The sequence below is a fragment of the Pleurodeles waltl genome, chromosome 10, assembly GCF_031143425.1.
Source record: "Pleurodeles waltl isolate 20211129_DDA chromosome 10, aPleWal1.hap1.20221129, whole genome shotgun sequence".
Taxonomy (NCBI): Eukaryota; Metazoa; Chordata; class Amphibia; order Caudata; family Salamandridae; genus Pleurodeles; species Pleurodeles waltl.
In genome coordinates this window covers 677,526,949-677,547,968 of record NC_090449.1, presented here as the reverse complement: position 1 = coordinate 677,547,968, position 21,020 = coordinate 677,526,949, and the positions used below count along the sequence as shown (strand labels likewise).

Sequence of the window (21,020 nt, the reverse complement as noted above, 5' to 3'; positions counted from 1 at the left end):
AAAAAAACTAGTAAGTGCGCATGGCCAACCACTGGTACTGCAACACCCTCCCATAGAAAATAATGACGGGAGGGAGCTAAAATAAAACCCAGCAGGAAAAAAATTAAAGTTAAATGATTTAAAATAGTTTAAAATATAAATACAAGTTACTGAGTGTTAAGTGTGCAAAAAAATAATACCTATTTAGTATTTAATTATAAAGTATTTTAATATGCTATTTTGAATTTTCAAAATAAATTACCAGTATACGCTAATTTAAACTTCAGGAAAAATGGATGTACTTTAACATATTTCTTTGTTTTAATTTAGTCAGTAGTGCTATATGATTTTTTTACTTTGTTATAGGTTTAAAGTAAACAAATAAGCTAATATACATTAATATTTTAAAATGTTTTAAATATATATGTAACTATTTTAAATATTTTTTTATTTGACATTATTTCTGGGGTTGCAGTTGGGAAATCAGGCTTAAAATGTAATCTGTCCTATCAAAGCTGTATCTGTTTCTTTTTGAGCAGAGGGGAAATAAGAGGCATTACTGTAAGATCCCATTTACATTAAAGGACAAGCAGACATTCTGACTATTCATACACTCAGAAAGGTGGATTTCAACAAACATGAAGTGAATGAACCGTTTTCAGATGAAGACCGTGTGGTTGCATCTGGACAGCTGTGAGCTAATGCACTGATGCTTCATAGGCGTTCATAAGCAGGTATGATAGCATTAGGAGGAAATTAGATTTTTCCTTATTCCTGAAAACCACCAAAATAGAGCACAGGATGTAGTGCAATATTGTTTCACACGTGGTCTTTTGATATGGTTTGGTTACAGCCTCTAGCTTGCAGATGATAACCCTCGCTTAGCATCTTAGACAGGGTTCATACCAGCTGTTCGGCAACACCTCTTAAATATTCAATTTGATGGAGAACATTGGATGGGTGAAAGGTATATGAGAAGTTGAAAAAAAAATCTGCAAATTCTTTGCTTGCATTAAAACAAGATTGCCCTTAAAAGAAGAGGGGTCTAGCATGCTTTCTTGACAGTCTACTGACAATCATATCATTCTCATCAAACCTTAAAGCAGCAGGTGCTAAACTAGTTTCAACAGTCTCTACACTATGCCCTGGGCGCTTTTCAAGGCAATATGAGATGCATAGCCAGGGGACCTCAAAGTAGATGACATTCTCTGCATACAATGATTTCCCTTCTGTTATTTCATAACCACAGCACGTGTCCGGGGAGCAGTGGTAGAAAATCTCCTCAGATCGGAGTTTTCTCTTAGCAGTCTGTGAATGTTACTGCGTGAAGTTCATACTCACATAGTGCAGAAAAAAATCACCACTATGCCCACTTAAGGAGTACAACCATGAGCAATTTAGTGGCAAAAGTTAATCTGACAGCCCACCAATGTGTAAAACATTTAATAATGGCTATACATGAAAATACAGAAACTTGCAACTGATCCTGACCAAGTGGATGGCACCTCTGTTAAACTGGCTCCTCTCTCACTCTATAATATTGTGTGCAAATATTTTTTTTTTTAAGTAAGGCTTACTGTAGCATACATGAACTGCTTATGTGGCACAAATAGTAGCTCTGCTCTTCATCCAATATTTTATATCAACACAGTATTCGTATATGAACCTATTTAATTTGCAAGAGATGCATTTGGGAACTTACTAGCAAACCTGACTCAGTCAAATTAATCATGTATGCACCTTATGAATTGAAAGGAATTCTTCTGGAGAGACTAGGAAGGTCTTACATATAGCAGCCTCCTTCAGTGACAAACTTCAGGGAGCACTCACCAAGCACTTCCTAAATTGCTATGCACTTTAGCTTACACAATAGTTTTATCATTGTTATTGCAATTGTTGATTGAATACTTATGAACTGAAAGTAAGCTTTCAGGAGCGCACAGTAAGACCTTTATATAGCTAGCCATTTCCGCCTGCAACGTATTGGGGATTGTCAGTCATGCACTTTATCAATGGTTATGCATGTTCCACGCATGATAGCTTTTTATCTTCATTGCAATAATTGATGGTAATTTGGAAAACATCTATTTTGCTAATCTTATTGATTCTTGGACGCTAGACAATATCAACTTGTAAATGGTGAAGGGACTGCCATTTTTACTTTTCAAAACTCAGTTTTCACCTCATATTCATGCTGTCATCCTAAGCTGATTTTATTTATGCAGTTGACAATTTTCTTTTTTTTTTATTGCATTGTATTATGCTTTTACAATGTTGTAACGGTTTTAAGTAACCGAGCAATACTAATTAACTTCATAGTATTTAATTTGTGTTCCAGAAATATGTGGCGATTTTGTAAAGTACAGGAAAATATACTTAGTTCTCCAAAGTAGCCTATAAGGTTCGCCTTTACAGAAAAAAGTACTGCCAATGCAGTGTTTGATCCCAAAATATCCCCCACCTAAAATCACCTTAAGAGATCCTGGCTTTCAAAAATGGTCTCATCTGCTTTGTCAGATATTAAAGTTTTGAACTCCCCTTCGCATTTTCTTTATTTTTTTTTTACATCTGGCTGTTTAGACAATACAAAACAAGATGTGATATAAATTGCACCATTTGCCTTTCTTTTATCACATATACAACCCTCCCATGATTGTTGCTTAGTTCAATGTCCATTTTTTTTAAACAAATCTTTCAAGAGTTGCTTTATCCTCCAGTTAAGTTATTTTTATGTAATGCCAGTGGTCTGAGTTAAGCACTATTTTTTCATAAAGAGCATAAGTATTTTATTTTTTCATTCTTTGTGTAATTTTATCAAATAATGCTTTTTAAACACCAGTGATATCATTTGAAGGGACTATGATGGGTATCTTCAATGAGGTCCAGATGCCTTGCCCCACCTTATGTCTGTCTTCTTTGTCTTAATTGCTCAGGAGTTGCGAAAACCCAGTTATGCAGAGATTTGCCAGAGAACCAGTAAAGAATCACCTACCTTGCAGTCGCCGAAGGAGCAAAAGCAGAGTACTGTTTCTGCAGTTTGTGGCAAAGAAGAAAGGAAAGCCACTGAAACTATGTTGGAAAAGCCTAAAGAACCTCTTCCTGTAAAGTCACACCCCGGACGACCACCCAAAGACCAGAGAAAACAGCCACCACGTAGATCATCACCCCCACCACTTGGAAAACGATTCTTTGTGGACCATAATACACCCCCAAAATCTCCTCAATGAAGGAGGACATTCTGAAATATTTACTTATCACATTACGCCATGTCCCCTACTCAGTGAAATTAACGAGTTGCTGGTTAGGCGCTTGAAGCAGTATTGGCCAAAATGGAATGTCAGTGGGTTATTGTTTGTCTCCCTGAGATACAGGCTGTGTATCTGCCTTTTGCTACTTGTGCTCCCATCTTCAGTGATTCATTGTATCAAAACCTGATCTGTAGGTTTGTTCTTGATTCATTGGAGAAAAAAGACACACAGCATAAATCTGAATAAGAAATCAATTTATCTGCATTTTATCACATTTTTCTCCTGTGAAATACAATATTAAATAACAGAACCATGTGGATAGATTTTTATAAATTGATTGCCTACAGACATGGTAAATATCACAATAGAAAGGTAGCTACAGTAAGTGACAGCTGTTTTTTAGTCCGAGAACGATTTGAGATATGGTTTTGACATACACAAAGAATATCCGTTAATGTCTGTGTTTAACTTGCTGCCAGTTGCAAGGAAATATTCTTGCACTTAAATGTAAAGCTCCTGTGGTTATATTAGTCTTTTTGACCTTAGTTTGTTCATGTATTACTTTGAGAAGAGCAACAGCACCTTAATGGATGTTTTTTAGCATCTTGATCATTTTGAATAACTGCAAGCATGTAACCAGCTTCTCACTACAGAAAAGGACATTCTATCAGACGTATAAAGCACATTGTTAATAATTAAAATGAAAATAGTTAGAAGTATGTGGACCTTCTGATTTACCTCCATACTTTGTGTATATTTTTTTTAAACTCATCCTATGGTACTTGTGGCAAGAGGTCACATCTTATAGTCCACATAGCATGGACGTCTTCCTATTAATGCAAGCAATGATGGCATTCTTCAAGTTTTGAAAGTGTTGTCAAAATAGTATTTTTTTGGTTTGCCTGGGGGAGGAAGAGGTCTCTGCTGTCATTTCATTGGATGGGGTATTCTACAAAGAATTTACTTTAGAAGCGATACTTCCTGAAGGACAGAAATGCACTAAATTGAGAAAGATTCTAATAAAGTTGAATCTAAATTATTTTTTTTAAATGCCTGGAATTTTCTTTTTGAGTATTCTGAATAGCGGGCAGTTAAAATGTGTTACAACACTTCCCGTTTACTTCAGTAGTACCATTTGTTCTTCACATTGTTTAATTAAACAGATGTTTTTTTAAAGAGAATTTCCATCCAATATTTAAAACTTGAATTTTATTTAAACTTGAAAAATGACTTTGCCTTAACTTTTGTATAAGACAGCTTAGAGTTAATTAAGCCTGACCCCCCCTTGAGGGTTGGCATGCGTTGAATACTGAATTACTCAGTTACAGTATATATCTATTGTCACAGTTTTACTGGGTAATCGTACTGTAGTGCAGGAACTAGCATCAGATTTTGTAATATAAATTAAAGATCTGACACTTGATCTTTTTCTGATTGTTAAATTCTGTAAATGCAAATAGTCAATACTGTATTAAATATGTGCACTTGGAATTGTGTGCTTCGCTTGTACAGTTGTAAATAATCAGAACATATAAAAAGGTACCCTAAGAAATAAATCTGATAGAAATTATTGTTGATATATTATAGATGTTGCTGTTGAGCTGGATGTAGATAAACTAAATGTGGTTTGACTATTACTTTTTTTTTATTTTACTTTTATTCTGATGTGTTGAACTGATTGCCTCTTCACTGAGTACAGGAATGGAAAGACATTTTAAAGCCCTCATTCCTTTTCTTTAGTATTCTGTTGTGCATTTTAACGAAGAAATGTGGGGTATTTGAATGTAAATAGTACCTGGTGGCAATAGAGATTTGAAGCGATTCAGGTGATCATAATGCCATTGAATTTTTTTTAATGTTCTCAGTTTGTTAATTCACAGCAGAAACTGCCTGGTAACGCCTAGCCTTTGGTTGGCCATTTTCTAACAAGGGTATAGTGTAATTGAAAAGTTGGTTTCCAATACTAATATTTCAGTGCCTGTAAAAACAGTATGGCATTTCATTCGTTAGCCACTTTGAAAATGGGATGTTGAATTCTAAATAGATTAACCTATTTGACATAACCAACTGTTTTGTGTTTGCTGGAAACTTTTTTTGTGAATATGGTCTAATTAGGGAAATGGTTTCTTAAATGAGCACTTTGAATGTCATCGTACATAGACTATCTCATCATGTTCTGGGATGAGCATTTAGCAGGCATTCAGACCTTCCACCCCGTGCTCAGCGAACTTGCCAGTTAAGTTTGAATACTTTTTAAGATAGCTGTGATTATATTTTTGGTTTCTCGTCTAAGAAGTTCTAAGATGAACAGCTGCAAACACTAATTGACTATGGTCATTTACAGCACAGACTGACAGCTGACCATTCTAGCCAGTTGCTACATTGCCGGATAATATCTTGAGATCAGCAGGAGGTGTTGTATTTTCTGCTGCCATTTGTACTAGGTCAATACACTGTAATTGCTGCTTAGCAAACAAGACTGTGGCGTAAATAATTTAAACCTAACCCTGATGTTGTTTTACTAGCTTTCTTTATCTTTTATTTTAATAAAGCAAATTGACATGCCAAATAGCTGTATCATACACGTACATCTTTGCTGCAGTTGTTCTAAGAGTTCAGATTCAGACTGGCAAAAAAAAAAAAAGTTGCGCATGCTGGTTGTTCCTATGTTACAGTACCTTCGGCTAAATGTGAAGAAATAATAAAAAATGCCCCTGCAAAGTCTAATCTTAATGGGTTCGCAAATAAAATTATTATAATTGTTTTTTGTTAATTGATGAAAATGTACTGCGATGGAATTACAATTGGCAAACTTGCTGGTTTTATTCACTAGTTGTGATCATTAACAGAAGAGTATTAGAAAGCCAGCATTGGAAAGTTTCATTGAATGAGTAGCTGCAGATACTGTTTGTGAGCAACTCCTCCCTGCCTGTGGCACTGATAATCCTGCAACCTACCATTACATTAATAAGCAACATATTGTACAGTCTTGGTTCTGCTCTTTTTTAAAAGTTTCTGTAAAGAAGGTCTTATCTGTGCTGGTGATGCAGTGTCTCACAAGACCATCAAGCTGACTGTAGTGGTGCATAACTGTATCTCGTTTGGCTAACTATGATTTAGGGGTTTTATGTGCTTTGCAGCCTGTTACACTAATAGCAGCAGACAATTGGAAGTGGAAAGTTATCAGCTGCCGAGTAATGGGACACAAATGTGTTCTGGAAGCTTTTGAGGGACTTTCATTTCGTTCTATTTCTTCCATTAAGACTGGAATCAGGCTTATATGTAAACTACTTGTAATTTAAGTTTCCTTTTTGTGTCATAAAATGTAAAACTGTCTAATTTGAAAAAATGTAGGTTCTGAAAAATAAAGATTTAGGCACTGTTTTTCTCTTGTTCTTTCAACTGTGTGCAATTACAACTAACATTAATAAGAATTTGTAGACATCAGTACATGGTTATTTTTCTTTATGGTCTGAGATTACCTGACAAGACATTTGCTGTTCTTCTAACATACACTAATTTTGTCCAAACAATTTGTCTCTGCCTGATCTCTCGCAATATAGCCTGAAACATAAGACCAATGTGCAGTTGATTTGCTCACTTCTTCAGCATCCTGCTTTGCTTTGTCTGGAGCTACCAACCCACAACCAGTCCTCCTCCAGGTCCATATTAACCAAAGCCTGGAATCTGTTGCTTACTGAGATTTCATCAGAATGTTAGTGCCACTTACACTGCTTACACAGCCAACTACTTATGTGCTCTCAGCCTTCTGGTCTTCCAGCTCAAAATAACCATTTTATTGCCCACTTGTGTCATACCCTCCCCAAAATGTTCCTGCCATTGCTGAAGCCCTTCCTCCTTATTGCTGCACTTCACGGACAGAACCTTGAAGTACAATTTTAAAGAGGGGGTAATTTCTGCCATATAGCCTCTGTGGTTTTTGAGGCCTCTGGTGCTTCCTGTGCACTGCGGCCGACTCCTGTGCTTAAGAGCGCTTCCACTGCTGGGCAGCTAAATTGTTCTGCCAAAAAAAGAAGGGAAAGTCGTACCCTCCTCCACCCTCTTAGGACACCTTGGGGGTGCCTTGACTTTTAGTCCTATGTTCCTCAGGGAATATCTTTCTCTCTTGCCATTTGGCATCCTCTCCTCTCTACCTGGGCCCCTCACCTTAACCCGCCTCGCTTTCCTTGATGAAGAAGGGGTGGCCCCAGTACCTACTGCTTCCCTTCTTAACGGGACTTAAGCCTGGGTGCCCTCTGCATCTTCCCAGTGTCTTTCTTCTTCCTTTAAAATAATAGCAGGGTGGTCTCTAACCCCCATTGCGCTCTCAACACCTCGGGAAGCCGTCAGCTTGTGCTTACATTGCCTGAGACACTACGGAAAGAGATCAATGCTGCTGTTCGCCTTCCTCTACCTAGGACCGATGCCACTTCCTTCCGAGTATCAGAGCTGGCCTGGTGGAGAGAAGCTAGCACTAGAGGAGCTTACTCATAAACACACACACCCCAAATCACACACCCATTTTTTTAAAAAAATAAATAATATATATATAGGCACTTTTGTTTTTCTCTTGTTCTTTCAACTGTGTAAAATTACAGCTAATGGTAATAGGCACTAGTAGGCATCAGGACATGGTTATTTTTCTTAGGTACCCAGATTACTGAGTTTCCCTGACCAGATATTCGCGGTTCTTCTAAATTCCATTAATGTTGTCAGTAATTGTAGTTAAAACACGTCCCATATGCCTTGTATTTTCATATTATTTCATATAGATTCAACACATTTCCTCCATACGTCATTGCCCAAGAGAACCAATATGTAACTGACATTTTCATTACCAATTTACTCCTATTGAAGAAGTTCATAATGGAGCCCACCGTAAGATCTGAGACCTTAGCTAATACTGTAGATAGAAACAACTATCTCCAATTTTCTGTATGTTCGATGGCATCTGTCGCTGTAGATACACATGTTCTGCATTAGCTCGCCATCTGGTGTTGGGTCGGAGTGTTACAAGTTGTTTTTCTTCGAAGAAGTGTTTTCGAGTCACGGGACCGAGTGACTTCTCCTTCTGTGCTCATTGCGCATGGGCGTCGACTCCATCTTCGATTGTTTTCTTTCCGCCATCGGGTTCGGACGTGTTCCTGTCGCTCCGAGTTTCGGAACGGAAAGATAGCTGAAAACTGAAGATTTTCGACGGTATCGTTGCGATCCGGTTCGAGATAAACACATACGACGACGCATTGAACATCGAAGCGCTTCGGAGCCCTTCGGGGTAGATTTCGGCACACCGTCGGGGCCTAGTCGGCCCGACTGCGTGGAGAACAACGCCGATGGAACGGACCCCGTTTCGATTCTGCCCCGAATGCCACAACAAATATCCTTATACGGACCAACACTCGGTCTGTAACCTGTGCCTGTCACCCGAGCACAGCGAAGAATCCTGCGAGGCCTGTCGGGCGTTCCGGTCCCGAAAAACTCTGCGCGACCGTCGAGCAAGAAGACTGCAGCGTCCACGCCAAAGGAGCATCGACAGTTCGAGACAGAAGAGGAACAGGAGGAATCCTTTTCCATCCAGGATTCAGACTCCGACGAACTCGACAATACAAAAACTGTGAGTAAGACGTCGAGATCAGAACTTAAAAAAGGCAAAAAGTCCCAGGGGACGCCACTGCCAACCGGCCATGGCTCAACCCAAATTCCCGGTGACCAACAATCGGCACCGAAAAAGGCCCATTCAGTGTCGAGATCGTCCGACTTCGGTCGAGACACCGGCACGCAGCCTCCTCGGGACCGAGAGAGTGCTAAAGAGAAGCATCGACACCGAGAGTTCGGTGTCGACACGGATCGACGCCGAGACAGTGGCGCCGAAGACCATAGAGGCCAAGATTTTTCGGCACAAAAGAAGAGGAAGGTTACCTCGGAGCCGAAAAGACAAACCACAGGGTTTTCGGAGCCGAAAAAAGCACCAACAGACCCAGTTTCAGGCTCATATACTGAAGAACATTCTATGTCTTCACAAATGAAAAAACACAGATTCGAACAGGAACTGCAATCCACTGAAGTGGATCACACGCAAAAGCGTATCTTTATTCAGCAGGGGACAGGGAAGATCAGTACCCTTCCACCTGTCAAAAGAAAGAGAACACTTCAGTTTACAGCACTAGAGGCTCCTCAGCAACAAACAGCAAAGAAGGTAACACCTCCTCCCTCGCCTCCACCTGTAACTCCGGCTTCGCCAACTTACACCCCGTCACATTCACCAGCTCACACCGCCATGAGCCACGATGACCAAGATCAAGACGCGTGGGACTTGTACGATGCACCAGTGTCTGATAACAGCCCAGACACATACCCAACTAGGCCATCACCACCTGAGGACAGCACAGCCTATTCACAAGTGGTGGCTAGAGCAGCACAGTTCCATAATGTGGAACTACACTCTGAACAAGTAGAGGATGACTTTTTATTTAACACCCTCTCCTCCACCCACAGCTCCTACCAAAGCCTGCCTATGCTCCCAGGCATGCTACGCCATGCAAAAGAGATCTTCAAGGAGCCTGTTAAAAGTAGGGCAGTAACGCCTAGAGTGGACAAAAAGTATAAGGCGCCTCCTACGGACCCTGTATTCATCACCTCTCAGCTGCCACCAGATTCTGTGGTGGTAGGGGCTGCCAGAAAACGGGCAAATTCACACACTTCTGGGGATGCACCTCCCCCAGATAAAGAAAGCAGAAAGTTCGATGCAGCCGGGAAGAGGGTCGCTGTCCAAGCAGCAAACCAGTGGCGCATCGCAAACTCACAAGCGCTGCTAGCGCGATACGACAGAGCCCACTGGGATGAGATGCAGCATCTCATTGAACATCTCCCAAAAGATCTACAAAAAAGAGCAAAACAGGTTGTTGAGGAGGGTCAAAACATTTCCAACAATCAAATACGCTCCTCTATGGATGCAGCAGACACAGCCGCAAGGACCATTAATACGTTGGTTACCATCCGTAGGCACGCATGGCTCAGAACGTCTGGATTCAAGCCAGAAATTCAGCAGGCAGTACTTAACATGCCAGTAAACAAAAAACTTCTGTTCGGTCCGGAGGTCGACACAGCCATAGAAAAGCTCAAAAAGGACACTGACACTGCCAAGGCCATGGGCGCACTCTACTCCCCGCAGAGCAGAGGATCTTATACCACCTTCCGCAAAACACCTTTTAGAGGAGGGTTTTGGGGTCAGGCCACACAAGCTAGTACCTCACAGTCCGCACCGTCCACCTACCAGGGACAGTACAGGGGAGGCTTTCGGGGCCAGTATAGAGGAGGGCAATTCCCTAGAAATAGAGGAAGATTTCAAAGCCCCAAAACCACTACCAACAAGCAGTGACTCACACGTCACTCACCCCCCCCCACACAACACCGGTGGGGGGAAGGATAGGTCAATATTACGAAGCATGGGAGGAAATAACTACAGACACATGGGTCCTAGCAATTATCCAACATGGTTATTGCATAGAATTCCTGCAATTCCCTCCAGACATACCACCAAAATCACAAAATTTATCAAAACACCATTCACAGCTTCTAGAGATAGAAGTTCAAGCACTACTGCAAAAAAATGCAATAGAATTAGTACCAAGCACACAAATAAACACAGGAGTTTATTCTCTGTACTTCTTGATACCAAAAAAGGACAAAACACTGAGACCAATTCTAGACCACAGAGTAGTAAACACATTCATCAAATCAGACCATTTTCACATGGTCACACTACAAGAAGTGTTACCATTGCTCAAAAAACACAACTACATGACAACCCTAGACCTCAAAGACGCATATTTCCATATACCAATACATCAATCACACAGAAAATATCTAAGGTTTGTATTCAAAGGAATACATTACCAATTCAAAGTATTGCCTTTTGGTTTAACAACCGCTCCCAGAGTATTCACAAAATGCCTAGCAGTAGTCGCTGCACACATCAGAAGGCAGCAAATACCTGTATTCCCGTATCTAGACGACTGGCTAATCAAAACCAGCTCGCTCACACAATGCTCAAACCACACAAATCAAGTCATACAAACCCTCTACAAACTAGGGTTCACCGTCAACTTTGCAAAATCCAACATTCAGCCAAGCAAAGTACAGCAATATCTAGGAGCCATAATAGACACAACAAAAGGAGTAGCAACGCCAACTCCACAAAGAATTCACAATTTCAACAGTCATTCAACACATGTCTCCAAATCAAACAATACAAGCAAGAACAATACTACAGCTCCTAGGCATGATGTCCTCATGCATAGCCATTGTCCCAAACGCAAGACTGCACATGAGGCCCTTACAACAGTGCCTAGCCTCACAGTGGTCTCAAGCACAGGGTCACCTTCTAGATCTGGTGTTAATAGACCGCCAAACTTACCTCTCGCTTCTATGGTGGAACAGTATAAATTTAAACAAAGGGCGGCCTTTCCAAGACCCAGTGCCACAGTACGTAATAACAACAGATGCTTCCATGACAGGGTGGGGAGCACATCTCAATCAACACAACATAAGAGGACAATGGAACATACATCAAACAAAACTGCATATAAATCATCTAGAATTATTAGCAGTTTTTCAAGCACTAAAAGCTTTCCAACCAATCATAACCCACAAATACATCCTTGTCAAAACAGACAACATGACAACGATGTATTATCTAAACAAACAAGGAGGAACACATTCTACGCAGTTAAGCTTATTAGCTCAAAACATATGGAAGTGGGCAATCCACCATCAAATTCGCCTAATAGCACAGTTTATTCCAGGGATCCAGAATCAACTGGCAGACAATCTCTCTCGAGATCACCAGCAAGTCCACGAATGGGAAATCCACCCACAAATTCTGAACACCTACTTCACACTCTGGGGGACACCTCAAATAGACTTATTTGCAACAAAGGAGAACGCAAAATGCCAAAACTTCGCGTCCAGATACCCACACAAGCACTCCCAAGGCAATGCCCTATGGATGAACTGGTCAGGAATATTTGCTTACACTTTTCCTCCTCTCCCTCTCCTTCCTTATCTAGTAAACAAATTGAGTCAAAACAAACTCAAACTCATTTTAATAGCACCAACGTGGGCAAGACAACCCTGGTACACAACACTGCTAGATCTTTCTGTAGTACCCCACATCAAACTGCCCAACAAACCAGATCTGTTAACGCAACACAACCAACAGATCAGACACCCAGATCCAGCATCGCTGAATCTAGCAATCTGGCTCCTGAAATCCTAGAATTCGGACACTTACAACTTAGCCAAGAGTGTATGGAAGTCATAAAGCAGGCCAGAAGGCCATCCACTAGACACTGCTACGCAAGTAAGTGGAAAAGATTTGTTTGTTACTGCCATCATAATCAGATACAACCACTAGACGCAACTCCAAAACATATAGTAAATTACTTGCTCCATTTACAAAAAGCAAAGCTAGCCTTCTCTTCTATTAAAATACACCTTGCAGCAATATCTGCATACCTGCAGACTACCTATTCAACTTCCTTGTATAGGATACCAGTCATCAAAGCATTCATAGAAGGTCTTAAAAGAATTATACCACCAAGAACACCACCTGTTCCTTCATGGAACCTAAACGTGGTCCTAACAAGACTCATGGGCCCAGCTTTCGAACCCATGCACTCTTGCGGAATACAATTCCTAACCTGGAAAGTTGCATTTCTCATTGCCATTACATCTTTAAGAAGAGTAAGTGAAATTCAAGCGTTCACAACACAAGAACCTTTTATACAAATACATAAAAATAAGGTCGTCCTACGACCTAATCCAAAATTTTTACCAAAAGTTATTTCACCGTTCCATCTAAATCAAACGGTAGAACTACCAGTTTTTTTCCCACAGCCAGATTCTGTGGCTGAAAGAGCACTACATACATTAGATGTCAAAAGAGCATTAATGTACTACATTGACAGGACAAAGAACATCAGAAAGACTAAACAGCTATTTATTGCATTCCAAAAACCTCATGCAGGTAACCCAATATCAAAACAAGGTATAGCCAGATGGATAGTTAAATGCATCCAAATCTGCTACCTTAAAGCTAAAAGACAACTGCCCATTACTCCCAGGGCACATTCAACAAGGAAAAAAGGTGCTTCAATGGCCTTTTTAGGAAACATCCCAATGCATGAAATATGTAAGGCAGCCACATGGTCTACGCCTCACACATTCACCAAACACTACTGTATAGATGTGCTATCCGCACAACAAGCTACAGTAGGTCAAGCTGTATTAAGAACTCTATTTCAGACAACTTCTACTCCTACAGGCTAAACCACCGCTTATGGGGAAATAACTGCTTACTAGTCTATGCAGAACATGTGTATCTACAGCGACAGATGCCATCGAACTGAAAATGTCACTTACCCAGTGTACATCTGTTCGTGGCATCAGTCGCTGAGATTCACATGTGCCCACCCACCTCCCCGGAAGCCTGTAGCAGTTCAGAAGTTACCTCCAATTTTGTACATTTGTATATATATTATTTAAACCTTTAATAGGTACATACTTACACATTTCATTGCGCGGGCACTATTACTATAGTACAACTCCTACCTCACCCTCTGCGGGGAAAACAATCGAAGATGGAGTCGACGCCCATGCGCAATGAGCACAGAAGGAGGAGTCACTCGGTCCCGTGACTCGAAAACACTTCTTCGAAGAAAAACAACTTGTAACACTCCGACCCAACACCAGATGGCGAGCTAATGCAGAACATGTGAATCTCAGCGACTGATGCCACGAACAGATGTACACTGGGTAAGTGACATTTTCATTATAATGTTTATTCATTCACTTTTCTTTTGTCAGATTTTTTTACAATTTTACAATTTTTCTGGTTGGTCCATTGTACGTCATGTCTGCAGTTACTCTCTAGCTCTGTTAGCATTTGTTGCCTTAACAGAATTTTCCAAGCAAAGAAAAAACATTCATCAAGAGACTGTACTTACTATAAAAATATGCGCTGGTGCTTTTCAATCAAACACATTTAACAGAATAGCCAAAACACTGAATTTTGAGCCAGGTGCATATGGATGTGAGACCATCACTCTTCATGCTTGATTTAGCTGACAGACCATCATGATAGGTGTGTTGTCCTAAGAAAGCTTAGCAGCAGGTTGTGGATTGTTTGTAATTTTAGAATGGATTTGTAACATCTTCATGCTATCAGAAGTCAGCCTTACATTGTGGCTTAGAGCAAAGATGTGCAGAGTGGATGTTTAGGGTAGAGTTGAGTAGATAAACAGCGCAAGAATTACAATGGATGTTCAGAAGGTCTTACAGAAGAAATGTCTTTGGTGCCTTTCCAGAACATTACGTTATCTTCTTTCCCTAGAGTTGGACACTTAAGTAACACATTGTCAGCCTCCAAATCTCATCTTTCTGTTAGAGACATGATTCCACAGATACCTTGCCTTTTGTAAATTCCTTCCAGGCTTTCAAATGATCCATAAAAATGTTGCCTGCACTGACTCTCCAGTGGCTTCGGCCGTGACTGCCTCCATACACAATGTCGTAGGCAATCTCCAGGTTACCCACCCTTTGTCCTCCCACCCTACACTGGGGAGTTTGGTGGTCCAGACATTGGCCTCAAAACAGAACCCAAGCACCTCTTTATGGTCCAGGTGGACAGAGAGACCAAGAACCTTGGGACGTTAGGTCACAAACATTTTGCCTCTTGCCCATTGGCTCTATGCAGAGCTAATGCCACCTACTTTTTATGTCAGAGCCTTATGGAAACTGGTGCAACTCACACTTGTTGGCCTACCAGAGCAGATGATGAAGTTATTCTTTGATCTGGTGAGTGATGGTGTCTTTATGAATATGATGGGAGTAGTGGCAGCTTTGCTGCAGAGCCCGGGACTACCAGATGTGCATGCAGGAACATCTCCATTAGTCTGACTTTTCTCCACTACCTTATTTTCATCATCAACATCCTAAAGTATCAGCTAATTTCCACCTGCAGGTTTTGTGCCATTGAAGCACCAACAGAAGACATGAGGCCTAACACCGGAAGGTGTATGAGAGCTCTCCAGTTGTGGCCTTAAGTGACATATATTGTAACATCAAATAAGTTTCTAAGCTCTGGTGCAAATTTTCCATTCTGCACATCAGGATGTGCACTGGTGGATGGACCCTACATTCTCCTCGGGGTTCTCCCATTCTATCCTCTGTGGGCCCAAGCTACTAAGACCACCGACACCTCCCCAGGCAGATCTGACAGCATGGACTTCAGTCTTTGTTGGAGTAGCACCAGCCCAAATGTTTTCAAGCTGCAGACAATTCTGCCTTTTCCTGAAGGCCCTTTTTCCGTTCCATCTCAGTGAGGAGCCATTAGGTTTGACAATGCCACCATCATATCAACTGGCTGGGTGGTGTGGGGTTGTGAACCCTATGTTGGTAAATGTTTCACCTGTGGAAATGGGTGCAGCAACTGGGTTTCTTTCCTGCGGGCTTCCTCAACAGCAGGATGGATGGACTGTTACCTATCACTAGAAGGCTATGAGTGGAGGTCCACCCTGAAGTGATGGAGGTGATCTGCTCCACTTTGGGATCTCAGTTTGTAGCTCTCATTGCAGCGGCCTTGTGCATTAAGTGCCCTCGAACCTGCCCCCTCAAAGGGGCGCTAAGAATACTTTAGGTTTGATTGGTCTCTGTGCATGCTGTACACATTTCAGCTGATCCCACTTCTGTCAAACGTTCTGTGGGTCGTGCAAGAGGATCAAGGAAAGCTGATTCTGATTGCCTAGGACTGGACCGGGAGAATATAGTAGACCCATCTGTTGGTACTCTGCATTCATCCACCCCTTTCTCCTGTGTAGAGCGGACCTGTTCTCACAGTAAAATGTTCTTGCCCTAAAGCCCAGAAGCTGGAGCTGCATGCATGGAGATTGACCTCAGTTTTCTTTTCCCTATGTAGTCGCAGAAGTTAATCCATCAATGCAGTCGCTTGGTTAAGGTTGGTGAATGGTGTGAGTCGAAAGGCATCACATCTCTTTAAAGCACCGTTTCTGACATTATGCAATTTTGATTTGCCCCTTGTTCAGCTGGGTCTGGTGGAGGTCACATTTCATGTGTCTGTCAGATCAACTTTGCCACTAGTGGCACATTTTCATTAAAGGGTTGCTTTACTTGTTCCCTGCCTCTGAGTATTGTAGCTCATTGGCGTTTGAACCTTGTTTTGACTTTCTGGATGGCATCTGTTACAGCCTAAATCAAAGTTGCTTGGTTTGATTTCGACTACTTAGTCTGAAATGTTTTTGTAAGTGGTGATTACTCCTAGGATTGAAGAACATCAGGCAATATCTGTTCACCACCATTAACTTTTTTCTATCCAGATAAGTTGGTTCTTCGCACCTGCCCATCCATCAAAGATTTTCACAATCAGTGTGGCTCAAATTGTTATCATCTTCTCACTTACACTCCAAACCAGGGAGGATGAACATCTACATAGATTAGAACCCAGGCTTGTGGAGTTATAATATGTTTACTGCACACAGCAGGACAGTGATCACCAGCTTTTTGTTGGCTTCACTGAAGCTGCAAAGGGCATGGTTGTGACTAAACACACTTTCTTTTATGGTTGGTCATCTTCTGTATCAATATCTGTTATGCATTAGCCAAGAAGAGCCCTCTGGTGGCAGGACATTTGTTCTCATTTCAGCAAAGTTATCACTGCTTTCACAGGCTTTCCCAAAGGCGTCCCAGTTGCTGTATCATAACAGGCAGCTACTTGGTCATCTTTCCATACTTTCGCTATGCACTGCTCCCTCTCATCTAGGGCATTATTGGTGGGCTATTTGCCCATGCTGTGACTTACTTGGTTAGACAGCACTATTCTGTGTCATCTCCCTCGGAGGTATTGCTTTGGCCCTATTCATAAGGTGATTAATCTGTGAAAGGATGCATCTTCCTGCCAATTCCTCACCATTCTCTCTTCTCCTGTAGTGAATCCTAGTTTGTTTTAATGGGATAGCGGGAGTCAGCTTAGCCTTTGGCTTGCAGACTCGTGCCCCCGTCACCTAGTGACTTTTAACCTACTTAGCTTGCTCTGTCTTAGACCATTTATTTAATTAAATCTTCTAAGTTGGCTGCCTTGTTTATAGTTAGGCCTTTTTGTTTAGAGTTATGTTATCAGTGTCACCGCGCTAAGGCATCAACTCATGCAACAAAGACAAACTGTAGGTGGTCACATTAGAAATTACCGTCCCAAGCATGCAGCGTTATCTATTGTTTTGGAGCAACCTACATCAGGGGTCCAAGTAGATCTGTATAAATACATCACACTTTAGACAGATAATCAGAAGGATTCCGACCAGATACCATTGCTGCTATCGATGCTGCACGTCGCCTTGACGCTGACCCAGACTTCATGTTGTTCTGAAGTCTGAGCGCGAGACTTCATTCAAGGTAACCAGGGTTTGGGGCTCCTTCCAGGGACATGGCATTGGCAGATTAGGTTTAACATACCCAGCTCTCCTCTAGGTAGACGTTAGGCCTATTATGATAGGGTACAAGGGCATATGATACTCTTTATGTCTTTCTATGCTAATACAAGATGGTGGGGGTCTTCATACTCATGGCCCTAGTCTTTACAATTCTATCTCTTGTACTGTTCATTATCTTAATCATTGCAGCCAGTACAATTTACCGCATTGTAGTAAATAAAAACTATTGAAACATTACTGCATCTTTGTCATTGCCTGTGTTTGGTTGAGACATAACATATCTGTGAGAAAGGGGTAATCTCCGTTTAACCACAACACTCCCTGAGATGTCATACTTCTGACCTCATGCGTAAAGGCTGCCACAAATCACCTTTAACTGTTTGGGTTGTTGGTGAGGTACTGCTAATGAGCCGGAAGGGTTGGGACTACAGTTATATCTTTGTAGATCACTATGCCTATCCTACAAGTTGCAAGTACTGTCATCCTTAAACCAGCAGTCTTGCCCAGAGCAAGAGTCCAAACTACGACACTCCCCAGTGTGCTATGACTAACAAGATCCCAAGGTATGCAAAATGTTATGTGTTTTAGTTGCTGTCAGGACTGTCCCAGTTCTTCTCGACACCCCTCAGTGGGGACTGAAAAAATATCAGAAACTGAACTAGTGTGCCTGTTGGTACATAATATGCTCTGCGGACTGGAGATGGTGTCAGGGTTGGAGACACCCTGCATTGCTAGTGTCATTCTGGGGAATCAGAGCAGCATGAAGCCTAAAAGGAGGATTCCTAAAATGAAGAATCTGGAAAATGATGTGTCGACTTTAGCTATCATTACTGAAGGTAAGTAACTTTTTCTTTAGTCGCAGTAAACTCATGGCAGTTAGAGCTGATAATTCTTGAAGATCTGGATTATTCGTGTCCAAAGGCCTAGTTTTGTTTATATTTTGAGCTGTTTGAAAGTGCAGAGGACTTGGAAGTAGACATTTGCAGCAGTTGAGTACCAAAGTATGTGTAGGAATACCATTTTAGTGTGCTCATATTGTGAGAATATTCTGACTGTCGATTGTGGATATTTTGAGTTTTTGGGGTTGTGTTGCAAGATACGGAAAAGTTTTTCATAGTGCATGTTTGAAACCGAAATGGTGTATCTAACCAGAAATTTTTAATGTTCCCAAGCAAAGCAATTTTACATTGTTCTTGCAAGATTTAGCAAGCTGTGAGGACTGAGGCATAAGGTGCTGGTTCTTCTCAGAAATACCTTCTAAATTGTCAGTCACAGGGTGGTACCCAGAAAGATTGGTTGATAAGAGTACGCCAGAACACAAGTAGATAGTCCTGACAACTGTTTTGTTGAGCAAGGGGCCAGCCAGTTTCATCAAACATTGCATGCATCCTAGGCATGACATATAATGTCTGCCGGGAAGGTCCTTGGCATTTTCATAGTAGCAAGAATGTCAGCTGATTCGCACTGCCCCATTTCCAGGGCAATAGATCCAAATACCTTAGGAAGATTTCCAGTGGTATGACACTAAGAGGGTGACGTGTGGGCTGAGATGGAGATTCAATCTTGGATTGGTTTCGATCTTAAAATGGTGATATTAAGCCAGAGCTTTCACTACACACTTATACCTTCAGGGGCATCCAAGCTCTGGAAATCAGAATGCTGTGGGTCCACACTAACCATGCCTCCACATACTTGGTCTTCAACACAATGTTAGTCTCACTAAGCTTTTTATGCCTTTCCAAGTAGATGTGGAAGAGCAGTCAAGGCTTCATTGACTGAGTGTGTGTATGTAGATCAGCAGCCATAGTGAGGGGGCTGTTAAGTTGAAGTATAGCATAGTTAACACAGTTGCAATGAAATGACCATCTGCAGTTGTGGGCGCAAAAACGTTTACTCACTCAATAACATCATATATTTATTTACAATATAAATGGAAATTCAAAATCATTGCAATTACACAACACAAACTATGGTTTAAAGCGATACAGATGTAAAAACCGGAGCCACTGTGCCCCTCCCAATAATTAATGTTCACAGCCTCTTGTTGCACAGTCCTTCACAGCAAAACTCACTAAAACAATAATGAAGTTATGGACACGTTAAAACGTTGGTGTTTGCAAATAGGAGCTGAAGTCGGGATGGGTCTTGGCCCTCAACTAGTGAAGTAGGATGCTTTCTCCAGAACTCCTGGTTTGCTGCCCCTTTGCCCTATAAAGCATAGAGTAAACATGCAGCGGACCATATGGGAGCCCACTGGTGACTACATAGAGGCAGTAGGGTTCAGAAGACTCAAAGTGGCCTTCAAAACTAGGTGACCGGAACTGAAGCACCCTGAACGAGATCTTACAGGGTTCTCAAATTGGTGGAAGAATCAAATGCTGCATGATGCGGACACTGCTGCCCTGTGTGTGTTGATGGAACAGCACTGTGACACTTGGCTGGTGGTAAAGTACTTCAGCAGATACTGTCTGCTTATGGGTGGACAGCTGACTGTGTCCTTTAGTGACAGCTGGGGCATGCAGAAGGAGCCTGAAGGCCCATCCCCATTCAAGCTGAGAGGTTCTTACACTGGAGAACAGAGTAGCAGCACAGCTGAGTAATTTGCAGGTGGCCCCCGTATTCTTGTGACTACTGATGCACATAGATATTTACACTGTGGGTGGTGCTTAAATTGCACAAGCTGGCCTTTTTTGAGCATCCTCCGGGAGACCTAGAAGGAAAAGACAGGATCTTTGAGAGGTGAAAAAAGTGCATCTCAAAACCAGAGATCATGGGTGTCCGGTGTTGTGACAGGTAGTTGGATGCGGTGATGCTTCTTTCAGCCCCAACACCCTTGTTGAGATGCTAATCTCATGTAACCGCAAGCTCAATGGACATGGTGACCTCAACTGCACATCTCAGCTGTAATAGGGGGACTGATGCGTCTCTCTCGATTGTCATTGATTTGGAGCTACTAAGTGCAGATTAAATGAAAGTAGCTGTAACAGTACAGAAACATCACAATTGTCCACAGCAACAGTCCTCCAAACTTACATCTGAACTAACAAAAAATAGATTTCTAGAATACAGGGATGACTATGTGCAGAGCTGCTGGAGGGAAAACAGTATTTGATTAGTGGGAAGTTGTGGAGGTCTTATAATTGGAGGATTGGTTGTATAAGTCTGTTGCCCCCAAGGCCCTGTCGAACATCTTTACAATTGAATTTGTTGATAGTGTCTCGCAGTTCCAGCGCAGCGGGCAGCCAATCCCAGGCCTATGTTGGCCCACCTGCTGAAGTGCTGAGACAGA

The 21,020-nt window shown here is 41.6% G+C and overlaps 1 protein-coding gene across 7 annotated transcripts in view; it reads left to right on the top strand.

Annotated features, from left to right (window-relative positions):
- Positions 1-6,611, top strand: part of LARP4B (La ribonucleoprotein 4B) — an 857,205-nt gene extending 850,594 nt beyond the window's left edge. For all 7 annotated transcript variants that reach the window (XM_069211182.1, XM_069211183.1, XM_069211184.1 and 4 more), the window contains one exon: positions 2,913-6,611. In XM_069211182.1, coding sequence (XP_069067283.1) covers positions 2,913-3,206 — 294 coding nt within the window. In that variant the 3' untranslated portion in view covers positions 3,207-6,611. The remainder of the gene's footprint in view (positions 1-2,912) is intronic.
- Positions 6,612-21,020: the final 14,409 nt, after the last annotated feature.